Raw genomic sequence first — 26022 nt, 5'->3', positions numbered from 1 at the left:
GGAGGAGCTGTGACCTGAAATAGCTAATGAGAAGTTTGCACTGCTGTGATGACCTTCAGCAGACACTGGGTGTCACTGTTATTCCACGTGAATATAATTGGCACATGAGCAAAAGGTGTTCTGAAGAGCGTAAGGTGAATTGGGCTGCCCTGTGAAGTTGATATAGATCTTGTTATTTCACCCTTGCTGACTGAGCTAGCCTTGTTATCCCCACCCTTGCTCTGGCTTATTTATACCTGGCCCTGCAGATTTCCAAGACCAGCATCTGATGAAGTGAGTCTGTGCTCATGAAAGCTCATGCTCAAAACTTTTCTGTTAGTCTATAAGGTGCCACAGGACCCTTCGTTGCTTGTTATTTCTGTGATTCTAACTGGCCCTGTCATAACCTGAATCATGATGACTTTCTCCACTCTGTAGCTGCAGGAGCTGATTGATGCTGCAGATGGTGTGCTGGCCCAATGTTCGGAGGCACAGGTGGCAGACCTGCGAGCAAAGCAGCAAGCCGTCATGGAGAACTGGGGGTCCCTAAAGTCTAAAGTGGAGCAGCGCAGGGAGCGTTTGGAGCAGGCCTGCAAGCTTTACCAGTTTCAAGCTGCTGTGAGCATTCCTGCCTTCTGTATTCTATCTGTTAACGCACAAAGGAATCTGAATTTGTGTTCCATGACCATGAGCATGTGTGTTTGGCACACAGCTTTCTGTGACAGAACGGAAGAACAGACAGGTGTTTGTGCATGCACTTTCTAAATGTATGAAAGCTCACAGCTGCAAGTGTGTTTATTAGTAGATGGGGACAAATTGTGCAAGAATGCTTAGGATGTTCACGTGCAGACCTATGTCAGGATATATGAAGCTTTAGCGGGGCCTCCTACCCTAACCCTCTTCCAAGGGGCCCCACCTCATAGCATAGTGGCTTCATCACCCCATCAATCAGGCCCAATGGCCTAGTCCTCTCAGGATGGGCTCAGCAGCCCAGTCACTCAGGCCGCAGTGGCCTTGTCATGCAAGGTCAGGCCTCTGTGGCCTAGTCACCCCTTCACCTAGGTGTGCTGGAGCAGCTCCTTATATGCAAGGCTGCTCCAGCAAGCTGCCCTCTGATTTGGCTTTCCCCAGGAGCCCTCCACTCATTGGCTGGTGGAGCTGTGCAAGCCCCCTCCAGCTTGCCTTAACCCTTTCTTTGCAGTAGTGGGCGACTAACCCCATTACAGTGGAGTAGGGCAACTGACAGACTTTGACATCACTGTGCAGGTGGCAAAGGAGGTAAACTTAATTTTCTCAGAGGGTGAACAGCTGCAAAATGCTACTGAAGTCAACAGTGATTGCAAATGCTCGACATCTCTGCAAACCAAGACCAATCCATGTAGGCAAGGGAGTGGACAAGTGGATGATTCTGTGGGTGTCATCTGTATGTGCATTTCTATAGGGAAATGGGTGTGTAACAAGGGGCCATTTGAACATTTTTTCTCATCAACATTCCAAAACAAAATGTCAATTGGAATCAACTTCTGAAGTGTTTTTTTTTTTTTTGACCCAATCCATGGGGTGGGGGGGATCAGTGTTCTTCAATAAGAAAAAACCGTAAAAAAATTGTTTTTAAAAAATGTTTTTGGTTCAGCCATTGATCTGAAAGCTCTGCAATTTGGTCAGCTTTAGGAATGACCCCATAGTGCTGTAGGCAGCTGGTGCAGCTGGATTCTGGCTCACTTCCAAAAGCCTCCAAAATCATGAAAAGCTGCACCACTTCCTTTCCTTCCAGCCATGCTGAGTGCTCCTTGGGACCACTGGAATTATGTGAAAGGCGATCCTAGCAAATAATGGGTGATAATTTTATTTTGTTGGAATTTAGCTAAACAAACAACTGTTTATTTGTTCACTTGTCCTGCTTTGTACTGGGGCCCCAACAGTGTTTACACAGTTTTTCTGTTGAATTGCATTCTGTGGATTCGTTTATTTTACAAAGGATCAAATAATCATTTCTGTAGAAGAGCACTTCTCCTTGTTGCCCACAGCAGGGGTGAGCAAACTATTTGTGTCAGACTCCACTTTTCGTCCCTGCAATTAGCAGTTCCCCGACCCGCGTCCTGTCTAATTGAATCCAAACCAATGGAAAATTCAGTTATGTTCATAGGGGACAAAAAAAACCCTTTTGGCATGTGTAAGAAAATAAGTCTGCCGAATGTAAAAACTTTATTCATCTGTGTATAAATGTGAATGCACATACATTAAAAACAGTAACATATTTCAACATTTTTAATGAGGTGGGTGAGCCTGACACCCAGCAGCTGATCGTGCTGTGTCCCCCTTATGAAATGTCATGTCCCCTCTGAGAGGAACCCCCCCCACACGCACACCTCTGATCTAGAGCTTCCCACCGAATTGTGTGATTTCTTAGTGACTAGCCAGCAGAGGCGGCCCTGGTGATGTGCAACAGCAGAGGGCTCCAAATCTCTAGGGGAACCCACAGTGGAAGCAGGTAAATGGCTCCCGCAGCCCAGTGCTGAGGTTTGCACTGGACTCCCTGTGGGCTCAGACTGGCTCTGCTCAAGAATCTCCTACAGTTTGGAGTCTACTCTGTCCTTGGATATTTCCGGCAGTGACTGTTCTATAAGCCCCTGCAGCTGCTGCTTCATTCTGTTGCTCTAAATACTCCCAGATTTGTAGATTTTTTTCCACAACATTTAAATCTCAGTGAGGCCCTACATATTTGCACTGTCATGTGGAATGTCAGTGACCTGAGTGACAGCCAGCCCTGACTGAATTACAGCTGCGCAAGTTGAAATTGAACCTGGACACATGCACTGAATTGCCCTTCTCCAAAATGACTGTAGTCACAGTCAGGTACAAATCCTGGTCGCTGGTCACAGCACCCGTTTAGAATTGATTCAGTTGTCAAAATGATGCACCTGAGATACAAGTGCAAAGCAAATAAAGCGTTGCTGTTTATTTTTTGAGTTGGAATTTAGCACTCTGCCATGAAAGAGCGCCCAGGCAATGTTCTGGAGGCTTTTGACAATCTGTTTCAAATACATTACAGTAAACCCTTGAGATACACGCAACCAAGTTGCGCATGTCTCGGCTTAACGTGACTGCCGCCTCTGACAAGAGCCGGGAAGCTGTTCGTGTCAGGGCAGCAGCCCGACTCTTGCCACCCTTGAGAGGAGCGTAACTTTGAAGAACGCAACCCTGGCGTAACTTGAGGGTTTACTGTAATTAACAGACAGACCTGCTGATTTTCCACAGGATCAGCTCAGGTAGCCCAGGGTGAATTTAACTATAGCAAAAAGTTAAGTCATCTTTCCTCACCATCTTCACCAGTGTGCTCTGCCCTTCTATTTTTTACAGCAGTCAGAGCTGTCCCATCCATAGCATGGTTCAGGGCAGCCACTCCAGGTCCTCTGCTTTGAGAAGCCATGCAGTGGCTGCCTCAATCATGCTATGGATGGGACGCTAGGGCCGAGGTTGTCCCAAGAGAAGAGCTGGGGGGCATGATGCAGAATGGCAACAGGTGCCCATCCCACTCACCGCGAGTGCCCCAGTCCCAGCCTGCTGTCCTGAGTTATGAAAGGCTCAAAGGAGCAAGCTAGGGCCAGCACTGGGACACTCTACGTCCTGCCACCATGGCTGGGACAGGGCAACAGGGCAGAACAGAACATGCTGCTGGGTCACTCCAGGCCTGGCTTGTGCCACAATGAGTGGCAGGGTGGGGAACCTGCTGCTGCTGCCCTGAGCTAGGCCCTGCAGGTAATCCCCAGAGTTGTGTCACACAGGGATGGGGTGTGGGGCAGAGCAAAGGCAGGGCTTGGAGGAAGGGGTAGAGTGGTCAAGGCGAGGGTGAGTTGCTCCAGTCCCAATGTCCCCCTCAGGACAGTCCTGACAGGAGTGCAACCCGTATTTCACATTCACACGAGAGACCAAGAGTAAGTGAGTTGAGGTTCCATAAATTCAGTGCACAAAACTGCACATACAAACATGCAGAATTATAGTTAGCTTCGTAAGTTCAGGCAGTCACATTCTAAAAAGAATCCTCCAGTGTTTGGGGGGCGTTCTTGCCCATCATTGCCCCAACTGACAGCTTCAAACTCTGTGTCTGAAATTCTAATGGTGCCTATCTGCCAACAGGATTTTGAAGAAACTCTGCGTAGCATGCTGCAGAGATGTCTGGTATAAATGCGCATAGCTGAAAGGGTAAAAGAAAACATCCCATTATTGCTGATGGGACATTACACAACGTTGTTGTGGTTCTGATGTTAAAACAAAAGACCTGTGTGTTTTTTAAATAGTGAAAGTGGATATTCCTCTAGGCTTATAATACTCCCCTGTTGAGGTTCATAATGGCATTACACGCCTTCATGGAATATTATCATTGTTTTCTATGGCAGCATTTGCTGTTATTAGAGGTGAACGGTTATGCATTGATGTGACAGTCTGACAACCTAAGTCTGAGAATAACCTGACCCTGGACTTCTACTTGGGTTCCAGGTGCGGGACTATTTCTCCTGGACAGCGGAGATGATGAGGGAAATGAAGACTGAGGAGACAATCCGGGATATATCCACTAGCAGCCTAAGGCTTACCCAACATCAGCAGCTGTTGGCAGAGATCGAAGCACGAGAGGAGACATACAAACAGGTGGCTCAGCTAGGACAGTCGCTGCTGCAGGAAGGGAAAATGCCACCAAAAGAGGTAACTAGAAACCATTTGATAGCCTGTCTGTGTTTGTAGTCACTTGCAGAACCATTCTGTGGTGTCCCAGATACCATTCTGCACTCAAACTGGCCTTGGTTACATAAACACATGCACAGTCGTAGGTCATGTTCCACACCCAACTCAGTATAAGATCTTCCTAGGACACACACGAATGTTCTTTCATTCCCCTTCATACCTGAGGCTGGAGCAAAGAGAGAGTCATACAAGTAGCTACCAAAGCAGCATTTGGGTTACCTGAGAAGCCAGGAATCTTTTGAGCAATCAAGGCAATGGTATTTACTTCCTGAATTGCATTTTACAAGTTCTTGTCTTCCACTTATGGCAGAGCGTCCACACTAGATGAGATGGCAAATGAACCAAAAAGGCTGAAAAGCATAAGATAATCTGGAGGAAAAACTGGAAAAGTTGAAACAGTCCTAAATGATGCTGAAATAGTTGCATCTCAAAACATGGAAAAAAATAGGAAGCAGAATCCTATGATACCAGGCCCAAGCATCTTCTAAAATTCTCTTACAGCTACCTATTTCGCATGTTGGAGAGTATTCTAATATGTCTTGAATTCCTATAACCCAATATTCACCAACAAAATAAACTCAAATATCTAGAATCTCTGTTGGAAGAGAGGTAGGCAAGCTGCCCTCCACCCATTCAGTTGCTGGAGAGAGCAAAATATTTTGATCATTTATACATAAAATCCTATGCAAAATATTTGGCGTTCTCTTTGGTGAAACCTCAGAGTATTGGGGACACTCTGCTAAACCTTCATAACAGAAGGTCAAAACGTTAACCACTGCTGCAATAAAATACATTGTCACAAAATAGAACCTTATATTCAAGACATGATTGGGGACAATGCTAGCCACTAAAGAGGACAGCACAAATCACAGCTCTAATTTCACTGTCCTCACCTCTGTTTGAAGGTTGATGGACCTCAACCAGTTCTCTGTTTACCACAAGCAAGAAACAAGGACAAATCATAATGGGTCAGAGCTAAATCACTGTGCTACACCCAGGCAAAACATCAACCTGTTGTTCAGCTCCTCGTGAATGGTTGTCATTGGTGAGGGTCTAGCAGACCCTGTAAAGGACTGGCTTGAAGCACAGGTTACGTCCAGGTCAGAGGAGTCTTAAACACAACACATATACGCCCTCCGACCTTTGCTCTGTGCCGATCTTGTACCTTAGCATCTGGTGTTGGTCCTTCCAGACACCTAAGCAGAGCCCTTGCAGTTAATAAGTGCTGTGCCTTCTCCTCTGACCAGCATGTCTCTGAGGGTTTATTAAATATTGTGCACCTACCTTAACTGTCTCATGCATCTGATGAAGTGGGTCATTGCCCATGAAAGCTTATGCTCCAAAATATCTGTTAGTCTATAAGGTGCCACAACACTTCTTGTACCATAACTATTAATTTTCCCAATTTCAAGCCTGGCTAGGAATGGCTTTGACCTATAAGTGCAGTTAAAAGAATAAGATGTTAATGTTAATATAGTGGGAGGCCTGTGGACACCAATAGTTTTGGCAGTTGGAATAGCAGGTATTTCAATACTTACGCAACGCACTGTGTGTTCATACGCACTGTTGCATGGCATGCTGCTCTGGTGCTGATGCCTCATTCAAGTTTCTGTCCTCTTAATTTTCAGTGGTCCTTTCTGTGCCTTCCAGGTGGCCATGGATACCAGGGAGTAAGTTCTAGAGAGAGACCCCAAGAAACAGCTGCTATTGTTTTATGTTTGGCGTGGGCCCCAGTGTACGTACACAGACGTACATTGTCACAAAGACTCCTCCATCTGAGAGACTCGACTCCCCTCAGGCATCTCTTTGTGCCCGTATAAAAGTGCTAGTGTTTATTCATTCTCTCCTTTGATAACGTTGGCCAAAGTGCCATCAAAGAAGTCACTCCACAGCTGTGCTTTCCTCTTACTTGCCTTCCCCTAAGGGATTTTCCTTTGTGTGCCCCTTGCAGATCCAGCAGAAGTTGCAGGCTTTATTGGAAGAAAAGGATAAGGTGTACCATCAATGGGAGCAGAAGAAGGTGTGGTTGGAGAAGATACACCGAGAACAAATGTTCTACCGGGATCAGGATCACTTGGAAAAGATTCTGAACTCTCAGGAGGTGAGTAACCCTTGTTGCTGGTGAAATGCTTTCAGCCCTTAAACTATGTGACTGTAACATGTTAACTGGGATTATTTGAAGACCTGGAGCACAAATGCATACACGATACACTGAAGCAGGATGTCAGCCCTTGAAATGTATTTCCTCATCAGTATCAAATAAATTCATAACTATTTCTTCTTCCCAATCTTTTACTGATGGTAACTTTTAAAAAACTCAAGTACCAGTTGTCTAATGTTCCTCACCAAGAAAATTGTGAGTGCAATCTCCGATGATGTTTGATATGGCTCTACACAAACTAATAGGCTACCAGAATGCAGCAGGCTTGCCATGGGTGTGGATTTTTCTCAACAGCAATGCCCATGCCCATCACAATAGATATCACGAATGGAACTGAAACAGGTGGAATCTCAGGGTAGCTTCTCCTTAAGAGGTATTTTAGGAGACATTTTTTGTTGGTTAAATCTCTGGGATTGGTGGCAGTGCAGCAAAGCAGTTACGGGCTTGTTTGGGACAATGGTTGCATTTGGGCAAATGCTACGTACCCTGGTGCCAGTGAAACTTTCCCAGACACAACGGAGCAGCAGCCAGTTTCCCGACAATGCATGCATGTTCTGTTCTGCCACAGCATCAACACGTCACAGCATCACTTGGGAGCTGCATTAGCAGGGTGTCTCTGAGTTGTGCCGTAAAATATTATTTAACCCTTTGGGGGTCAGAGCCTTGGATCCACCCCTTCTCAGTGTTTGTAGCAATTGCATTTGTGGTGAGAATTCTCAAAAGGTGGCGCTTTTGGCAACTGTGGGCTGAGTACATGCTGAAACCTGAAGCCAGGAGGGTTTCACCTGGTTGCAGGTTTCTGTATTAAAGGGGAGCACAGCTCTGCTGGCTATAAATTTGCATTTGTTGCTCAGCTAATAAGTGACATAGGTTGGAAAATACCTACCCTCAGTTCCTGCTAACATCCCATGTGGAAAACATCATCGGGGAAGCTCAGGGTCTGTGAAAAGACTTTATTCAGGCTGAATTCTAGCTTTGGTATGTTTTTTTAAGAGTGAAATGGAGATCAGCCAGCACACAGATGTGTGTGCTTAAGACGAAAATACAATATGCCCATTTTCCGAAGTACAAACTGCTGCTGAGAAAATGTTTCTTGCTCTACCTACATTTAGACGTGCAGTTGAAAATAAATACTACAGTTGCAATTGGCATTTCTTATTCTATTGGTAAAGGCAGCCATTTTGATGACAAGGGACTGCCCAGATTAAGGAAGTACAAGGCAATCTCTGTGCTGCTTAATTACTGGTTCACTAATTTATTTCCTCTGAAAAGGCATTGAGAGCTACAATAAATGCTATCATTGTATGTGGTGGGACAGATCCCTGCTCCAGTCAGATCAGGAGAAACACCCTCCATCTCCCCTGGTTCAAGAGAAGTATAGCTTGCTGTACCTCTACTGTGTGTGCGCTGTCTCAAAGGTGGCACATTCTAGATTGCTGATAAGAGGCTGGTCTTTTCCATGCTGCTGATCACCTTGTATGGGCAAGGGTTACAAAAAATAATACCGCTTTCACATGGAAGGAGTCAGTACCCGCCTGTTCCAGTGGTTAGACGGTGCCAACACCAGCAAGTGTAGCTCAGTTTAACTTTACTTACTCTACATAAACTCAGTTTAACTTTATAAACTTTATATAACTTTAACTACATAAACTCAGTTTAACTTTACTTACTCTACATAAACTGGGTGTTACTGTAAGCTGCGGGATAAACAGCCTAGGCGTGTCAAGTCTGCAATTCACAGACCAGGTGAAATACAACACAGTCCAATCTTCTGTAATCACGCCCAGGTGGACTCAAATCTGGGACCTCTGGAGCTTAGTGCAGAAACCTCTATAGTATGAGCTAAAAGCTGGCTGGCTCTCAGCTGAGGCTGTAGAGGAGATACATTTTTTTTCTCTGGGTAAGTGGTCTCGGTGCCACTACATGGGACACTAGGTGTGCGGATTACAATTCCACTGACTTCCTTGCCTGCATAGCTCCACCCTGATTCAGTGGATTGTAATAGTCAGGTTAGTCCTTGACCTTTATTTGGAGGCTGCCAAAGGTGCCAGTTGTGATATAGGTTCTCAAGCTATCATGAATCTTCTGAGTCAGATTGGACTGGATCTTTGGTCCTAGACTTGCAGTTTGTCACAGTCCTGAGGAATGCTTTTCTTCCATTATTGAAAAGCCAAGAAGCTGTTCATTTTCACCTCAGAAGCGAGGTTGTAACTCTCTCTACCTGGTATTGAATAAAAATGGTACCGCAAGGCTGAATTTGGTCTCGCATTTATGCATGCCTCCAAAATTTAAAAATGCAGATAGAAAAACATCTTTCCTGCATTTTGCAAATGTCAGTGGCCCTCTGTTCATTTTAAACCACAATGCCAAGGCCTGGTTTTACTTATTCAAGCTGGTAATGATATGAGTATTGGCTACTGTGGTGACCAACTAATCCTCCCTGGCTCTCCTGCTATGCGCTATGGGGATTAGGAAGCTGGAGGGGGTACTGGTTAGGCTGTTAGCCTGTGGAACAGAGTTCTCCATTGTAAGACCTGGCTTCTGGAATTCCTTGCCAAGAGAGACCAGAGAGAGCCCAGGACAGAATTTGTTAAGGTCCGAATATAAAGCACTCTTCAGTGAGAGAGCTTTCCCTCTGGGGCTGGCATCTGTAAAGAAAGACAGCGGTGGGTCTTTGCCCATGAAAGCTTATGCTCCAACAAATCTGTTAGTCTATTAGATGCCACACGGCTTCTCGTTGTTGTTACAGCAATAGAGTCAATCAGCAGAGTCATGACCATTATTGTGTCATGATTGCCTAGTACTCCAATATCAGTCCATTGGTATCAATGTGTTGCTGGTTTGCTTGTATTGTAAAGCCTTTGTGACAAGGACTGTCTTTTCATTCTGTGTTTTTTGCAAAGGGGTTTTCATTCCACTTTCTTATCTCTCCATGGCTATGTCTACACGTGCACGCTACATCGAAGTAGCTAATTTCGAAGTAGCGACATTGAAATAGGCTATTTCGATGAATAGCGTCTATACGTCCTCCAGGGCCGGCAACGTCGATGTTCAACTTCAACGTTGCGCAGCCCAACATCGAAATAGGCGCAGCGAGGGAACGTCTACACGCCAAAGTAGCACACATCGAAATAGGGATGCCAGGCACAGGTGCAGACAGGGTCACAGGGTGGACTAGCGCTTCCGGGACAACAGCTAGCCGCTCCCTTAAAGGGCCCCTCCCAGACACACTCAGCCTGCACAGCAGGCAGTCTGAGGAGCCATAGGCACACAGACCCCGGGCGCCGCAGTCATGGACCCCCAGCAGCAGCAGCAGCAGCAGCAGCAGCAGCAGCAGCAGCAGCAGCCAGAGGTCCTCCCGGCAGGAGCAGGGCTTGCCCTGCTCCATGCCATGCGGGAGGCAGCTGAGCACCTCCTTGCTACACCAGAGGAGGAGCTGCCCCCAGGGCAGCAGGGCTCAACCCCTAACCCTGCAGTACCCCGCCCCCCACCCCCGCCTCACACGCTGATGGCTGTGGAGCTACCCCACCAGCACCGACTGGTGGGAGCGGCTGGTGCTTGGGGAGTGGGACGATGACCACTGGCTCAGGAACTTCAGGATGAGCCGGCAGACATTTATGGAGCTGTGCCAGTGGCTCACCCCCGCACTCAGGCACCAGGACACCGCCATGCAGCGTGCCCTCACAGTGCAGAAACGGGTCGGCATCGCTGTCTGGAAGCTGGCCACTCCCGACAGCTACCGATCCGTGGGGCAGCAGTTTGGTGTCGGCAAGGCCACCGTCGGGGCTGTCCTCTTGGAGGTAAGAGAACCCACGGGGGAAGGGCAGGGCAGGGGAGGGGGGCCCGGGCACAGGAGGGCAGGGGAGGGGAGAGGAGGGCAGGGCAGGGGAGGGGGGCCCGGGCACAGGAGGGCAGGGGAGGGGAGAGGAGGGCAGGGCAGGGGAGGGCAGGGCCACGCACACCCTGCTCACCCCTCATTGGTGCTGTCCCATGTGCTTTCTCTGCAGGTTGTGCGTGCCATCAACGCCATGCTCCTGCACAGGCTCGTGAGGCTGGGGGACCCAGATGCCACCATTGCGGCCTTTGCCACCCTGGGCTTCCCCAACTGCTTCGGGGCGCTGGATGGGACTCACATCCCCATCCGCGCCCCGTATCACAGTGGAGGACGATACCTGAATCGCAAGGGCTACCATTCTGTCGTCCTCCAGGCCCTGGTGGACAGCCGGGGATGTTTCCAGGACATTTATGTGGGCTGGCCTGGCAGCACCCACGACGCCCGGGTTTTCCAGAACTCGGGCCTGTGCCGCCGGCTGGAGGCGGGGACCTACATCCCCCAGCGGGAGATCCCTCTGGGGGACACCACCATGCCCTTCTGCGTCATCGCAGATGCGGCATACCCCCTCCGGCCGTGGCTCATGCACCCGTACACGGGCCATCTCTCCTCTAGCCAGGAGCGCTTCAACGAGCACCTGAACCACGTGCGCCAGGTGGTGGAGCGCTCATTTGGCCGCCTGAAGGGACGCTGGAGATGTCTCCTGACCCGCCTGGATGCGGGCCCCCACAACATCCCCCAGATTGTGGGTGCCTGCTGCGCCCTGCACAATTTGGTGGAGAGCAAGGGAGACACCTTTTTCCAGGGCTGGGCTGCGGAGGCCAGCAGGGCAGACGTCCAGCCACCTGCTGCCCCCAGTCAGCAGGTGGACCCCGAAGGGACCCGGGTCCGGGAGGCCCTGCGGGCCCACTTCAATGATGAGGCCGCGGGGTGAACTCTGCCCAGGCCTCCCACTGCCCGCCCCTTCCTCCACCACACTCCTGCCCCAACGCCCACACCATGGAGCACCCCACCGTACCCCCCTCCCACTTTTCCTGGACAAATGACAGCACGCACTTGTGGCTGAACTTAAACTTCTTTTTCTTTCAGAACTTTTTTTTTTAACTGTAAATATATGAAACAAGAACAAACTGTATACAAACATGTGGAAACAAACTAATATGTACAAAAATAAAACAATACTAACAAACAAGTGTCCTCAATAATAAAAAAAAACCAGGGAGGATAAAGGGGAGAACTATTTACATGGGGGGGATGGGGCAAACGGGGGGCACCAAATAAGAACTTTAAACTATATACAAGGGGGGGGCCATGTCCTGGGCCCCTCGCCCCTATAGCCTGGCACTGGGCATGGCCGGCCGGGAGCCCCACCGCGGTCGCAGCCCTGTCCGGGGCTGGCTGGGGGCAGGCCAGACCGGAAGATAGGATGCCCGGCGAGTCTCAGGTGGCTCCAGGGGTCCCTCGGCACTCCGGCCCTCGGCGGTGGGTGGCGGGGCGACGGTGGACGGGACGGCGACGGGCGGAGCAGCTGGTGGAGCAGGCAGGGCGGGCGCTGTGGCGGCCAGCGCGGCATGGGGGGCCAGGTAGTCCACCAGGCGGTTAAAAGTCTCCATGTAGGCCCCCCCATGCCTCCTGGCACCAGGCCAGCGCCCGCTCCTGCAGCTGCAGCTGCTGCTCCGTGACCTCCAGCTGCCGTCGGTGGATGGCCAGCAGCTGGGGGTCCGTCGCCGTCAGGTGGTGGTGGTGCGGGGTCCGCCGTCTAGCCCGCTGTGGGGCCGGTCGGTCCTCGGCCGAGGGGCTGGCCTGGAGCGATGGTCCCGGCGGGCTCTCTGGGACCACTGAGGCCTTGCCGGAGCTCTCTTCTGGTCCTTCTGATGGTACAGGTGCGGGACACAGGAGAGGAGGGCGGGGAAGAAGAATGGAGACAGGTGTTAGTGTGGGCCCCGAGCTGTGGCCTTTGTCCCCCCAGCCCTGTGCTGCAGGTTCCCCATCCCCGTCCCCGGGAGATGCTGCTGTGATGGATGGGGTTCAGGGGTCCCCCTGCCCTGCACCCCGTCCCCTGGTGGGAGCGACTCTCACTTCACCCCGCAGGGTCTGACAGCAGGAGAGGTTTCTTAGGCCACAGATGCCCAGTTTCTCCCAGGAGTGACAGCACCAGCTGTCGGAAGAGACAGTCCTTCCAACCCGTCGTGGGGAGAAGACCCCAAGGGGGGGCCCCTCTGGGATGCAGCTTTCCCCCTCCTCAGGCTGGCTGCCTTCCAGCTCTCCCTTCCCCTAGCCTCTACCTGTGGCCCCCGCCCTCGCCCCCCAATTCCAAGCCAGCTCGGCTCCCCCCTCCTCTTTGTTCAGGGCAGAGGTGTCACCTGCCAGCTGTAGCCCCAGGATCCTCCTTTGCCCCTGGGAGCTATTCGGCTCTTGTTGCTCATATGATGTAGCCTGAGTCTCCCTTTTGCACTCCCCCCACTCCATCACATGCTGCTGCTGCGGGGTGTCCCACCCCCTCCTCCCGGGGGCCCCTTGAGGTTCTGCTCCCCCCTGGCCCGGGGATGGGGCATGGCACTGTCGTGCGGGGTGGGGGGGGGCAGGGGCTGATGCAGTGCTGTGAGGGCCATGGCCCTGCTGTCCTTGGGGGGGACATGTGAGCATGTGGGGGGCCCTGGACACATATCTATTACCCCCGCCCCTCAAGCCCAGGGGTGTACACCAGAGGGGGGTACCTACCTGTTGGTCCGCTCCCACGGTCCGGAGATCCCCGGGGGGCGGAGGCCCTGCTGCTGCTCCGGGATGGCAGGAGGAGGATCTGCAGCCCGGATTCTGCAGAGGAGGAGCCCCCCCCTCCTCCTCCTCCTGCCGCGATGTCCCGGGGGTGGCCTCCGGGGGGGGGCCCCTGGGGTGCGGGGCTTACCTCCGGGGCGGACTCTGGCTGCAGGGCCTGCTGGGGCTCGTCAGCCGAGGTGTCAAGGGTGGCCAGAGGGGAGGAGGTGTGCCGGGGGCCCAGGATGTCCCTGAGCTCCCTGTAAAAGGGGCAAGTGACGGGGGCGGCCCCAGATCGGCTGGCCGCATCCCGGGCCCGGGAGTAACCCTGATGCAGCTCCTTCACCTTACTCCTGATGTGATCAGGAGTGCGGGCAGGGTGACCCCGGGCAGCCAGGCCGTCGGCCAGCCGAGCGAACGCATCCGCGTTCCGCCTCTTGCTCCCCATTACCTGGAGCACCTGCTCCTCGCTCCAGAGCCCCAGCAGGTCCCGCAGCTCGGCCTCCATCCAGGAGGGGCCCTGCTGCCGCTTGCTAGCCTGGCTGCCCTGGCTCCCCTTGTGGGGGGTCCCCTGGGGGCGCTGGGGGGGGCTGCCGGGCAGCCATCGCAGCTGGGTGGGTGGCTGAGGGACGTGCAGGCTGGCCGCGTGTGTGGGCTGCCGCCTGCACAATCCCTCAGCTTCCTGCACAGGAAGGGAGGGGGAGGGGACCTTTAAGGGGCCGCTCCATGCGGCCACCATTGAGCTGAGGGGCTGGAGAGAGCATCTCTCAACCCCTCAGCTGATGGCCGCCATGGAGGACCCGGCAATTTCGACGTTGCGGGACACGCAACGACTACACGGTCCCTACTTCGACGTTGAACGTCGAAGTAGGGCGCTATTCCTATCCCCTCATGGGGTTAGCGACTTCGACGTCTCGCCGCCTAACATCGAAGTTAACTTCGAAATAGCGCCCGACGTGAGTAGCCGTGACGGGCACTATTTCAAAGTTAGTGCCGCTACTTCGAAGTAGCGTGCACGTGTAGACACGGCTCATGTGAGATTTTTTTTCCCCACAGATTCTGCCTCTGGGCATTTATTTACATAAAAGGAGATGATTAAGAGATGTGGTAGTATCCTCTGCAACTGGTTCCATCCATCTACTGGGCCCAGAGTTTCAGCATGACAAAGCTACACCTGAGTATTTCTTTATTTTTATTATCTGCATATCCATTAAAACAATAAATGGGGCAGGGGGCATTATTCCATCACACTTGAGCACTACTACAGCTATTCAGAGCTAACATATGGCTGAGTAGTGACACAGGTCCTCTTCCTTGGGGCCATGAACAGAAATGAAGAAAAACACCACTTTAAACTGATGTTTCTAAACCAGTGTAGCTATAGCCATGCTGTTGTCCTACTTTCTTAACAAGATTTTCTTCCTTCATTTGCCTCCCATGGCTTCAGTTGTGGACTTCCAAGTCACCTTCACAAGAAGGAGCAAGTCTGGGGACAGACTGAAGGGAACACTTGTTTAAAAAGGATTCCTGTTAAGCAGGCAGACCCTTCAAAACTCTTTTCCCTCCTTTCTGACTTCACATGCGTGTACGTGCATGTGGGAGTGTGGTGTTGCTTAGCTGCGTCTTTTTCTAGTCACGTGTCTGGAGAATGTGCGTGCACTTCTTTAATGCAGTTGCTTCTGTCAGACGTTTGTTCTGGATTGTTTATGTACACAAAACACACTGCATACACCTTAAACAAAGTCTCTTCCAGCAGCAAGGAATAAGGAGGGGGGAAAGGTAAGCAGCCTAGTGTTTTAAACTAGAACTGCTTTCTCATTCGTTTGCTGTGCCAGTGTGACATGTTTGACTTCATGCCAGCAGCTTAGGTTACATCCAAGTTACTTAAACCTTCGAAGGATTTCAGCAGGGTTCTGCGCTAAAGAAAACAGAGCACATGTGTAGGAAATTAGGCAAGCAGCTATCTTTTTTTTTTTTAACTTAAGTCTGTTGTGCCATTGCTTGGAACAGTTGTAGGAAATTCTCCTCAGAAGTCTGAACAGAGACCTTGCCATTCTGAGTGCAGACAGGCAGCGTCTGAGAGAGATGAAAAGAGCATAAACTAGCTTTGTTTTTCAACAGAAGCAGACCTCTGTATGCTCTGCTGTCTCCCAACCATTTCAAGGCAACAGATGCGTTGCTTAGGTTAGCTGATTTGGGTCTTTTCACAGACGACACAACGGCAAATTCAGTCCATCTCTGGCAAGAATTCTTGGCTCACTCCTCCTCTGGCTGCAGTCTCGCTGCCAGAGCACTCAGAGACTCATGCTTGATAATTTATCTTTCAGACCATCACATGCTCATATCGTTTTGCAGAGAGGATAGGTGGTGGTGGTGGCAGCGTTGGAGGAATAGAGCTTTTTATTTTGAATGTGGATACTTTAGTTTATTCTTTTTCTTTTCCCCTGAGGAATATTTATTAACTTCTCATTCCTTCACATCAGAGGAAGAATGGAAATTTCCAGTGCCAAAGGAACAAGGATTAGGAGTTTATTTTTAAAGTAAGGGGAAAGGCAAGTTTCTATTGCTTTGGTTTTGTGCAGTTTAGGACTGAGCTGCAGAATGTCATGCAGAGACCATCGCTGCAAAACTTCATCTTCACCAGTCTATGTTTCCACTGTAGAAGTGACGCTGTCTTCCAGTACAATGACTCCACCACCAACCTTTGAATCAGCTGTGCAGGGACGGCCTTTCCAAAAGATCCCATCTCCGGAGTGGTATCTTCCAGATGGTCGATCAGGAGCAGAGAGTACTCCAAGAAATATCACCTTGCCACCAAGCAACATGTCTTCTAGTGTTCACTGTTCAAGGTTAGATGTCATCCTGGTTCAGACAGATAGGAGGAAAGTTTTTAGGAAAGATAAACCATGTGTTAATTGTTCTGTCATGGCATCAAAGTGTTCCAGTTTTCACAGACACCCTCGGGGCAGTGAATATGGGAGTTTTGGCATATGGGCCACAGCCAATTCTTGTGAGCAATGCTCAGTCAGAGATCAAAGTGGCTGTCACTCTTCCACTGATAAAAATAGTTCCATGAAGCTTGCAGTGTCTTTGCCTTCTGTTGCTGTTTCCTCAAAAGCCCCACGAAGCTGGACATCACGTCTAGATGTTGTTCTGTCTGCCGTTCCAGCTGTTTCACCGCTTCAGAGCAAAAGGATGCATGCAACTCTGGCTTCTTGTAGCTCAGCTCCACCCCAGTGTGGCTACGGTCAGTGCAGTGTTCCAATCCCAGACCTCCATACTTCAGTGAAGCTCTATATTTCAACCTGCAGCTTGGCAATAAAGCCTTGTAGAACTGGTACCCAAGTGAGCAACCATACTCATTCCACTCTTCTAGTGCCCCAATTGGAGACAGGTTCTGGTACATCTGCTGGTCTTTTAACAGGATCTCAGGCAACCAAACCAGGTTTCTCCTCATCTGAGTCTCCAGCTCTTCAAATTACAAGATTTCATGTGACCTCCTCTGCTGAGTGCCCCAGCCCACCCCAGCAAACAGTCTCCAGAGAAATACAGCTTTCGCCAGCTGTGCTGACTAGAAGAAACAGTTCTGTTGGTGGACGTGAGGATCCCAACCTGATAATCTTTCAGAACAGCCCTTCATCTGAGACCGCATTTGAGAAGACTCGATGTGATAGGCTAACACCAGCTCACCACAAGATCTCCAAAATCACCCTGATACTTGCCACTCCTTGGACTACTGTGCCTATCCACGTAGTAAGAGAATTCAGAAAAAGTCCAACACCCACCATCTTTATCAAACCACATCATCTGGATGCACCTGGACCACCTCTACACCCCATTGGGGTTGGGGCTGGTCTCTCTCTGTCAGTAAATCCAGTTTGCTATCCAGAAGTGCTCTCTTCACAAGAATATTGGGCAACGTCGGCTTCAAGACCTTCCCAGGATGCATGTACTGTAAGAACCATAGCTCCTGACATCCTCTTAACAAACATACCAGCCCACACTGCAAATGCACCACCCAGAGCTGGCAGGGGTGCCTGGTGTCCATCGATTGCTGTTAACATTGCCTCGTTTGGAGCTGGGAGGAGAGTGGTAAAGATCTCCATTCCATTCTAGAAACATTTGCAAACAGATCTTTGTTGGCCAATTGATGTGTATCCCTCATTGTTTCTTCCTGGTATACACCTTCTATGTAGAAACGTCTTATCTAGTGGGGTAGACTTATCTGTGCCACTTTTGCGGCCACAGTTGAGCTCAATCATACAAGGTGTTGAGTCATCTGATCTGATCCAGCAAGCACACACTTAATTTTAAATATGTGAATAGTCCCACCAAAGTCAATGGAACTACTCATGTGCTTAAATGCATGCTTGTATTTAAATGCTCTGTACCTTCCAAGAGCAAACACTTTAAGCCAAGAGTTGTTTTTCCTCTTTGCCAGTCACTGTGGGAACCTGCTGATATTTTCAATCTATTCTCTTAGATTTTCCTGTATAACAATTTTTATTGACTAAGTTGTCAAATTGTGTTTATTTTAAAGTGCATCTTTAACTTTGACTTTTAATAAGTGCCACTTGGGTTGCAAAATTAATATGTTCAGGTGCATAAAAAGAAACTACTCTTAAAAAGAGACAACAAGCAAGATGAAGAGAGACCACTCGCTCCTAGAGGAAATAAGGGAATTTTGTCTCTATAAAATCTGGACATCTTCACAACCTCTCTATTAATGAAGCTTGGGGGAGTTGAAGGGGAATGAAGTATAATTTTTTTTGTACTAAATGTATCATCAGTGAACATTTAATGTTGCTATTGTAAAAGTGTTAGGATTCTGTTTTTAAAGCTATTCCTTATGGAATTGTTTTTCTGCAGTACAGCAATACTAGATACTGAACATGACTGTGTGCTTCCTATGTGTATTTCAGTCAAGGGTCATGTCATGTTTATATTCACGTATGTAAGAAATAACATACAAATGGAAGAATGGGGAAGCATACCCATATATATTTTTAATATAAACACATAAGTACTTTGTGAGACATGAGCCCGAAAGCAGAGTGGTGTTAGTAAGTGATATATATAAAATTTACAAGCATAGTGTGTCTTATTCAACTTAAAATAAAGAAGTATGCCTTCTATTCAGCACAGCATAATAAACAAATCATTGTGAAATATAAATTGTAGAAAGTGCTTTATTTACTTCTCCTGAAGAAAATGTAACCTTGTTTTTGAATTTTAAATTCTTGAGTTTAATGTACTTTCATTGGTCTATAGATGAAGTTGACCCCTGCAGTTGCTCTTACCTGTGCTAACAGAGAACTTCCCTGTCAGTTTTAAGGTTTTTCAGGACCCTAAAACCGATATAGGTTACAGCTGTAGCTGTAACTCGAAATAACTTATGCAATTTGCGTAAATTATTTTGAGTTACCTTACTTCGAGGTTACTGCTACTCGTCTCACAACGAGAGGTAGCAGAAATAGAATATTGCATTCAAAATAGCACTGCTATTTTGTGTGTGGTGTTTAGCTCTGGATTGCTATTTGTATCCCAAAATAGAAACAGTAGTGTAGCCTTAGAGACTAGCCTGATCCTGCCATTGGCCACACTTAGAACTCTCAGAGCCTTCAGCAGGCATTCCATACGTGGAACAGGCGCAGCGTAGGTTCCAAGATGTGGATTGTGGTGGGCAAATATTTGGAGCTGGTCATCAGTTGAGGAAAAGCAGCTCAGGAAGTGAGTGGTTGAAAGATTCAGCCAAGAGCTAAGTTACAATAATTCTTGTTCTGGTTTAAAAAAAAAAAAAAAAAAGTCTTGAAACTTTTCCATGAGCTGCAACAGCCACCAATAGATCTTTGTGATGAGCTGGTGAGTGTAAGGGTGCAGGGTCCAGACAACATAATTACACTCAGTGCTATATTTGTTTAAAAAAAAAAAAAGGCAGGGGGGGAGTAGCTGGTACTCAACTGGCTCCCCACCACCAACCAATCCAATAACTAGGGCTGCTGAGGTACCAGTACTCAGTACCAGCAAGTACTGGCACAAGGGAACCACAGGTTACACTAATAATCAGAATGTTTTCTTTCGATATTCTCAAATAGCTGGTCTGATCCACCAGGTTAGTGAGTGTGCTGTGCCTTTTGATTTAAAATAGGAATTTATTTTGACACAATGGACCTATATAACTCTGTTTTTAGCACTGTTCTGACCCATAGTGGGTGCTACAGTGTTGCAATAATAGTATAGTCACCTCCATTTGCTGTGAACTCTGGGATAGAGAAAATCTCCATTTATTTCAGCACTCTGAGTTTTTTTTACAACGTGGCTGTTGGTTAAATGTTCCATTTTTAAATCTCTGAAGGGGTAGGTGCACTCTGTGGCTTTTAAAGAGTCTTAATAAATTTCCATTAAAAAGGAAGATTCTTTTACAGCAAATATTCTAGACTCTAGGTTTTTTTCTCTCTAAGAATTCAGTTCCAGTAACAGAGATGATTCAGAATAGAAAAGCTTAAACAAACCCAAAAGAATACTTATGCCCCTTGAACACATTGTGGGGCACGAGCTAGTGACCTGGAGAAAGCTATGCAGTGGATTGTATTTGAAATTAACATTGCTCACTAAAAATAGGAGTTTGGGGACCTCCTTATGGCCAAAAATAAATAAAAAGTTAATTGGCAAAGGGCCAGTGTTAGAGTTTGAGAGCCAGTTTCTATTCTGCTTTCAGACTGTTACAACAGATGTTTTGATGGGAAAGTGCTACAGTTCTCCTCATTTTTACAGTCTCATTGAGTTTTCATTTTAAATGAGGAAAGGAAAGTATCTCAGCGCACAAACTCCATAAGCAGGGAGCACCATTGGTGTTACTTTCTTCCAACCATATCATCACCACTCCTACAGTACTCCTACAGTACTGAAGGCTTGTGTGCCAATCCTCTGTTCAGCACAGAGTTTAGTGCCTTGTGCTGTGGCAGCTTCTTTCAAGGCCCAGCAAAGTCAGTAAGATTTCTTCCGTTGTGGTCAATTGAGTTTGCATCTGGCTTTCAGTGGATTAATGCAGCGCACCTAATAATCTTGACTGAGCTAAAACCTTCCCTGTACACATTTTTGCGTATACAAAATATTTATCTCAAGTTCACTTCCAAAATGAACTGGAAAGTGAGACCAGGACCTAATGTCTGTTGATTGATCCAACTGTATCTAGAGCTTTCAGGATTAGGCTGACACTGTATGTAACATATGTTAGGTAAGCCTCTCCTTTAGAAGCTACTTGGAGGGACAGGAAGATTTGATATTTCTGGGGAAACAGTGGGTTCACCATTGGCTTTTCCAATGCAGCTGTGTAAGAATATCTTTGCCCTGTTATATATTACATACAGAGACGGGGATGAATTGGAATCTTTTACATATTTTGAGAAGACTTTCTGGGCAATATCATTTCCCTCATGCACGTATATATTGTGTGGTATCAACTGACCGATATTCTGCTGGAGCTTCTTCCTGGTGTGTCAATCTTCCTGTCGTTTCTCTGATTCTGTTCGATTGTTCCCTCCTCTTAATTCCTTTAAATTATACCTGGGTCTCTCACCTCTTTTCCCTCTCTACAAAATTGGAAGCTGTCTGTGCAGCCATGTTTGTTCACTGGTCACTCCACTGAGCACTAAGCTAGCCACTAATCCCTGGCCAGACCTTGTCAATCCATTAAGGATTTTGTCCTGATTTTTGCACTTAGTAATAAGGGCAGATGACGTTAAGAGCAATTCCTTCCCAGGAAATGCAGCAAATCACAAGTTTCCTGCAGACGATTCCCCTTCATCTCCACCAAGGGGAATTTATTAAGTGTGTTTATTTGCATTTGGGGGAGGGGAGTGCATTAGTTACAGACAGTATAGGAGATACCCATTTGTGCAACTGATTTCCCTGAATCCAGGATAACACATGAAATACTGCTCAGTGCTCTGGAGAGCCACGTGACATATTCCGCAAAAACACAAGGATTTCAGAAGTGGCGAGTGCAGGGATCAGTTCCCCAAAAGCTGTCCCTGTATGTCAGTCTAGGCAGCACATGAAGCGGACAACATTCACTGGTAACAAACACATTGCAGGGAGGTGCTGTGCAACCATCCTCCACATTTCCCCGTTCTTCTTGCAGCTCTACTAATGTATCATCTTCACCTTTTCCAGCATTCTCTGAAGCCATGAGTGACACTAGCTTGAACTGTGTAGATAACATGTAAGCATTCTCACAGCTTTCTCTCACACACCTCCACTTTGCCCAGATATGTGCAGCGCTACAGTTTTAGCTGCTAAGTGTTTTTTGTTTTTTTCCTACAGTGCCTCCCCTTCCTCCATTAGTCATTTCATTAGCAGTTTCATGCCTAGTCTTTTCAGAGCATGCTGTCAATTCTGATATTGCTGTCTCATTCCGAAAGATGCTAGAAGGCGTCTGATTCATCCAGTTTTCACTTGTGGTAAAGTTGGCTAGAAGCTAATTCAGCTTTTGTTTGTAGATTTATTTGAAAACCAGTGACCTGGGAAACTCAGTAGATGAGGTGGAACGGCTAATCAGGAAACATGAAGCTTTTGAGAAGATACTGACCTCCCAGGATGAAAAGGTAAAACAAAGACTACTATACCAAGTAGAGAGGAGGAATTTTGTCTTATGAGCGAAGCACAGTCTTGTTGGTTGGGCTTAGATGCTGAAGCCAAACAGAGAGGGTTGAGAAGGCAGAAAAGTCTTAATGACATTTATAGAATCATAGATCCTAGGGCTGGAATGGACCTCAGGAGGTCATCGAGTCCAGCCCCCTGCCCAAAGTAGGATCAGCCCTAACTAAATCATCCCAGGCAGGACTTTGTCAACCCGAGACATAAACACCTCAAGGGATGGAGATTCCACCACCTCTCTAGGTAACGCATTCCAGTACTTCACCACCCTCCTGGTGAAACGGTTTTTCCTAATAGCCAACCGCAGCTTCCCCCACTGTAATTTGAGAACATTGCTCCTTGTTCTGCCATTCATCACTACTGAGAACAGCCTTTCTCCATCCCCTTTAGAGCCTCCCTTCAGGAAGTTGAAGCCCGCTAGCAAATCGCCCCTCACTCTTCTCCTCTGCAAACTAAATAAGCTCAAATCCTTCAGCCTCTCCTTGTAGGTCATGTGCTCCAGCTCCTTAATTATTTTCATTGCACTCTGCTGGGCCCTTTCCAGTGCAACCACATCCTTTCTATACTGGGGGGGCCCAGAACTGGACACAATATTCTGGATGTGGCCTCACCAGCACTGAACAGAGGGAAATAATATCTTCTCTAGAATTAAGTGAAATAAGAGCCTGAGAAGTGGAAGGAAACCAAGAACGAGTCCATGGTTTTATCCTCACTGTTGTGTTACTACTTATAAGAAAATCATCGAATGACTGGAATGCTGAGACCCAAGGAAAATCTAGACTGAGTTCTGTACTAAGTGCTGCTAATTGCATATATTCCTATTCTTCCCTCAAAAGTAAAATTATGGAACAAGAATACATATTAGGTAGGACATAAGGCAGTGGTGGGATGATTGTGTAAATAAATACAAAGTTAGTAATGAAATGTGTCTGCTTGTTTTCCCCTGTCTTTTATGGGATTGAAGTAGAATGACTCAGCTGTCTAATAGTTCCTAAGCTGCTGTCAACTGTTGGAGATTCTCCTTTAACCCATGCAGCTGCCATGTAGTTCCAAGTGGCCATCAAAGGCAGCATAGTGTCAAATGGGAAATCCTAGGTGCCCACAGATGTATTACAATACATACATTACAATACAATTTAGCTTGTTGCTGCCTTTCTTGGGTCTTCCAAGTATTATTGTCCTTGCAGCAGAAGGTACCATCTATTCTTAGGTACAGTAAGAAGACAGAGAAAGGAAACTATTCTCTCATAGCTTTTCATGTATTAAAGGACAAAGCTAATATTTCATGTTTATTCTCTTATCAGGTGACATCTCTTCAGGAACAGGCAAAGAAGCTGCAAAAGGAAAGTGGGCCGGAGGGGATAAAGATTCAGCTCAAACTGAACTCTGTGCTTCAGAGGAGGAGTCAGATCAAAGATCTGTCTCAGAACAGACAGGAAAAACTGCAGACCGCACTCCTTCTCATGCTCTTCTACCAGAACCTAGAAGAGGTAGGTGCAATGGTTATAGCCCGTTTGCCATTTTAGCATCAAGAAAAATACGCAAGACTTATTAAGTAACCATAAACACTTATCTTGTTGCTGAGAACTGTCCAATTGCTAGGTTGACGGCAGAGCTCTGAGTGCAAGCAATGTGCTTCTACTGGTACGGCACACTACATTGATTTCCTCCATACAATTCTACAGGAGGTTTGAAATGTCCCCATAAAATTCCTACTATTATTACATTGCCACCCTTTTGCAAAATGCATATAATTTAATTACATGTCAACTTTTTAACTTAACCATGACTACTTAATTTAGCCTCCATAACTCTAATCTGAATCCTGAAAGGTCTAGACCAAGAGTCTGCAACCTGCAGCTCTTTAAGGGCTTCTTTGTGGTTCCCAACGCTATAATTGCAAAGTAAAAAAGAAAAAGGAAAAAAAAAACCCTCCTGGTTGTTTTTGGTAAATGGCGACCATCAAAAAGCCCAACAATGAACAACTCGTATCTAAATAACAAAGGATGTGTGATCTTGAAATGTTGGATAACCGCCCCCCCCCAATAATATGTGCAGTGCATTGTGGAATATGAAACTGTATCTGTGTTTTGATTGTGTTGCTAGTAGTCTTGATTTTGAAAAGAAGAAGGACACTTGTGGCATTCCTGCTGTGAAGGGCAACATGCATTTTAAGAAAGAAAACCTAAAGTAAATGTGAAGCAAAAATTTCATAATTAAAATAGGTTTGGAAGTGAAAATCAGGAAAATAGTGCTACAAACACACACATTTAAAGTGTGAGGAAATAGAATATGTAAAAAATTTGTGAACATCCCTCAAACATGTATTGCATTACAAATCATTGTGTGTGTGTGCTGTTCTTAAAATAGGGGCTACAAAAAGTGCAGTTTGATGTTATTTATTAAGGGCTGTCTTGTATTCACAAGTTGAATTATTGAGCTTTTTACTGAATTCAAAAAAGAATGTCTCTTCTTGCTATTTTGGTTGCCGTCCCCTGGCCTAGAACAATTTGTCTCTGTATCTAACAGTTTTTCTTATCACTCTGCCTTGAGGTAGTAACAGGATCATTAGTGTTCCACTTCTCTTCTGTATTTGAACTGGCCATTTGAGTCTCAGTAGATTCAGTAGATTGAGCTACTATATCTTATATTTGAGTTGACTGTTGACACAGTTTCTGTTTGTTCTCTATTTTTGTTTCCTTCCTCCACGGTTCTGTCTCAGTTGTCCTGTGATAACAGCTTTGCACATCTGTCAAAGAAATATTTCTGCTTTGCTTGTCTCAGTTTCAGGCTAGACTGTATATCTGCTTGCATCAGGTTGTGTTGCAACAACTTTGATAAAGTTGGCGATCTTGTCTTTAAAAACGTTCTCTTCAGGAGTTTAGCAGGTGATCCTTAATATCCAATGGGGTATTCCAGTAGCCCAAAAAGCCAACAAAGGGATCTATGTTATCCAGACTAGATATTTTGAAGAATCTGATTCACAGTTTGAACTGCTCTCTCAACCATTTCCTTCAACTGTAAGAATAACAGGCATGGCATTTTGTGAGTACAGTCCCATTGCTTTGCAGAGGTTTTAAAGTTTCTAGAACCAAATTGTGGTCTGTTGTCACTAATAACTTCATCAAGGTATATCATATCTTGCAAATATAGACTTACAGTGTCTGATGACAGGCACCCTTGTGGAGTCCTGAAACAAGTATTCAAGTATTTTTAATAATAATCAACCAGAGTAAGATAATCTGTACCCTGAAATTCAAACAGGTTCATGCCAAATTTCTGCCCTGGTCTGTTGGGACCTCATGTGGTAAGAGTAGTTTCTTTTGAAGGTTTAACGTGTGTTAAGATCATGCCATGTCCTTAGCTTGACTACTCATGTCTGGCAAATAGGCAGCATCCAAAGCCCTTCTTTTACATAACTCTGTTCCCATGCTCTTATCGATACAAGGTCAGATTACTTTTCTGAGACAATCCAGAACTATGATTCTTTCACTTCTAAAGACAAGTCCATCTTGCGTACTTAGTTCCTCTCTCCATGAGCAATAAGCACAAAGATCCTCTGGTACTTCAGTTCTCTTGTCTAGCCATTCTTGGAACATTGTTTAAAGTTTGCAGGACACTATTTGATGTAGCTGTCTGAAATTCCTTCAACCTCTGTTCTGAAATTTACAAGTAAGACATCATGAAATGTATTGTAACATGAGCTTCTTCTGAACTGACTCCTTCACCATGTTGTGTGTCCATCAGCATTTGCTAACACTTTCCCTGGTCAGTATCCAACTTCCGGTTGACATTCTGGAGTGCTAGCAACCATCTTTGAAACTTTGGTGGGGCATTCAATGCACTTTCTCTGAAAATGGCCATAGCGGGTGTGTGGTCTGTTTCCTAGGCTACTTTT

The 26022-nt window shown here is 47.0% G+C and overlaps 1 protein-coding gene across 1 annotated transcript in view; it reads left to right on the top strand.

The window, feature by feature from the left end:
• The window catches only part of SPTBN5 (spectrin beta, non-erythrocytic 5), a 153780-nt gene that overhangs the window by 53919 nt on the left and 73839 nt on the right, over nt 1-26022 (top strand). Inside the window, exons 31-35 of the mRNA XM_074997660.1 lie at nt 418-597; nt 4477-4680; nt 6671-6820; nt 21968-22072; nt 23429-23614. Of these exons, the coding sequence (XP_074853761.1) occupies nt 418-597; nt 4477-4680; nt 6671-6820; nt 21968-22072; nt 23429-23614 (825 nt within the window). The remainder of the gene's footprint in view (nt 1-417; nt 598-4476; nt 4681-6670; nt 6821-21967; nt 22073-23428; nt 23615-26022) is intronic.

This window comes from Carettochelys insculpta, chromosome 6 (assembly GCF_033958435.1).
Source record: "Carettochelys insculpta isolate YL-2023 chromosome 6, ASM3395843v1, whole genome shotgun sequence".
Classification (NCBI taxonomy): Eukaryota; Metazoa; Chordata; order Testudines; family Carettochelyidae; genus Carettochelys; species Carettochelys insculpta.
Note: the sequence above shows the minus strand (reverse complement) of the source record. Positions and strands in the feature narration are given on the sequence as shown.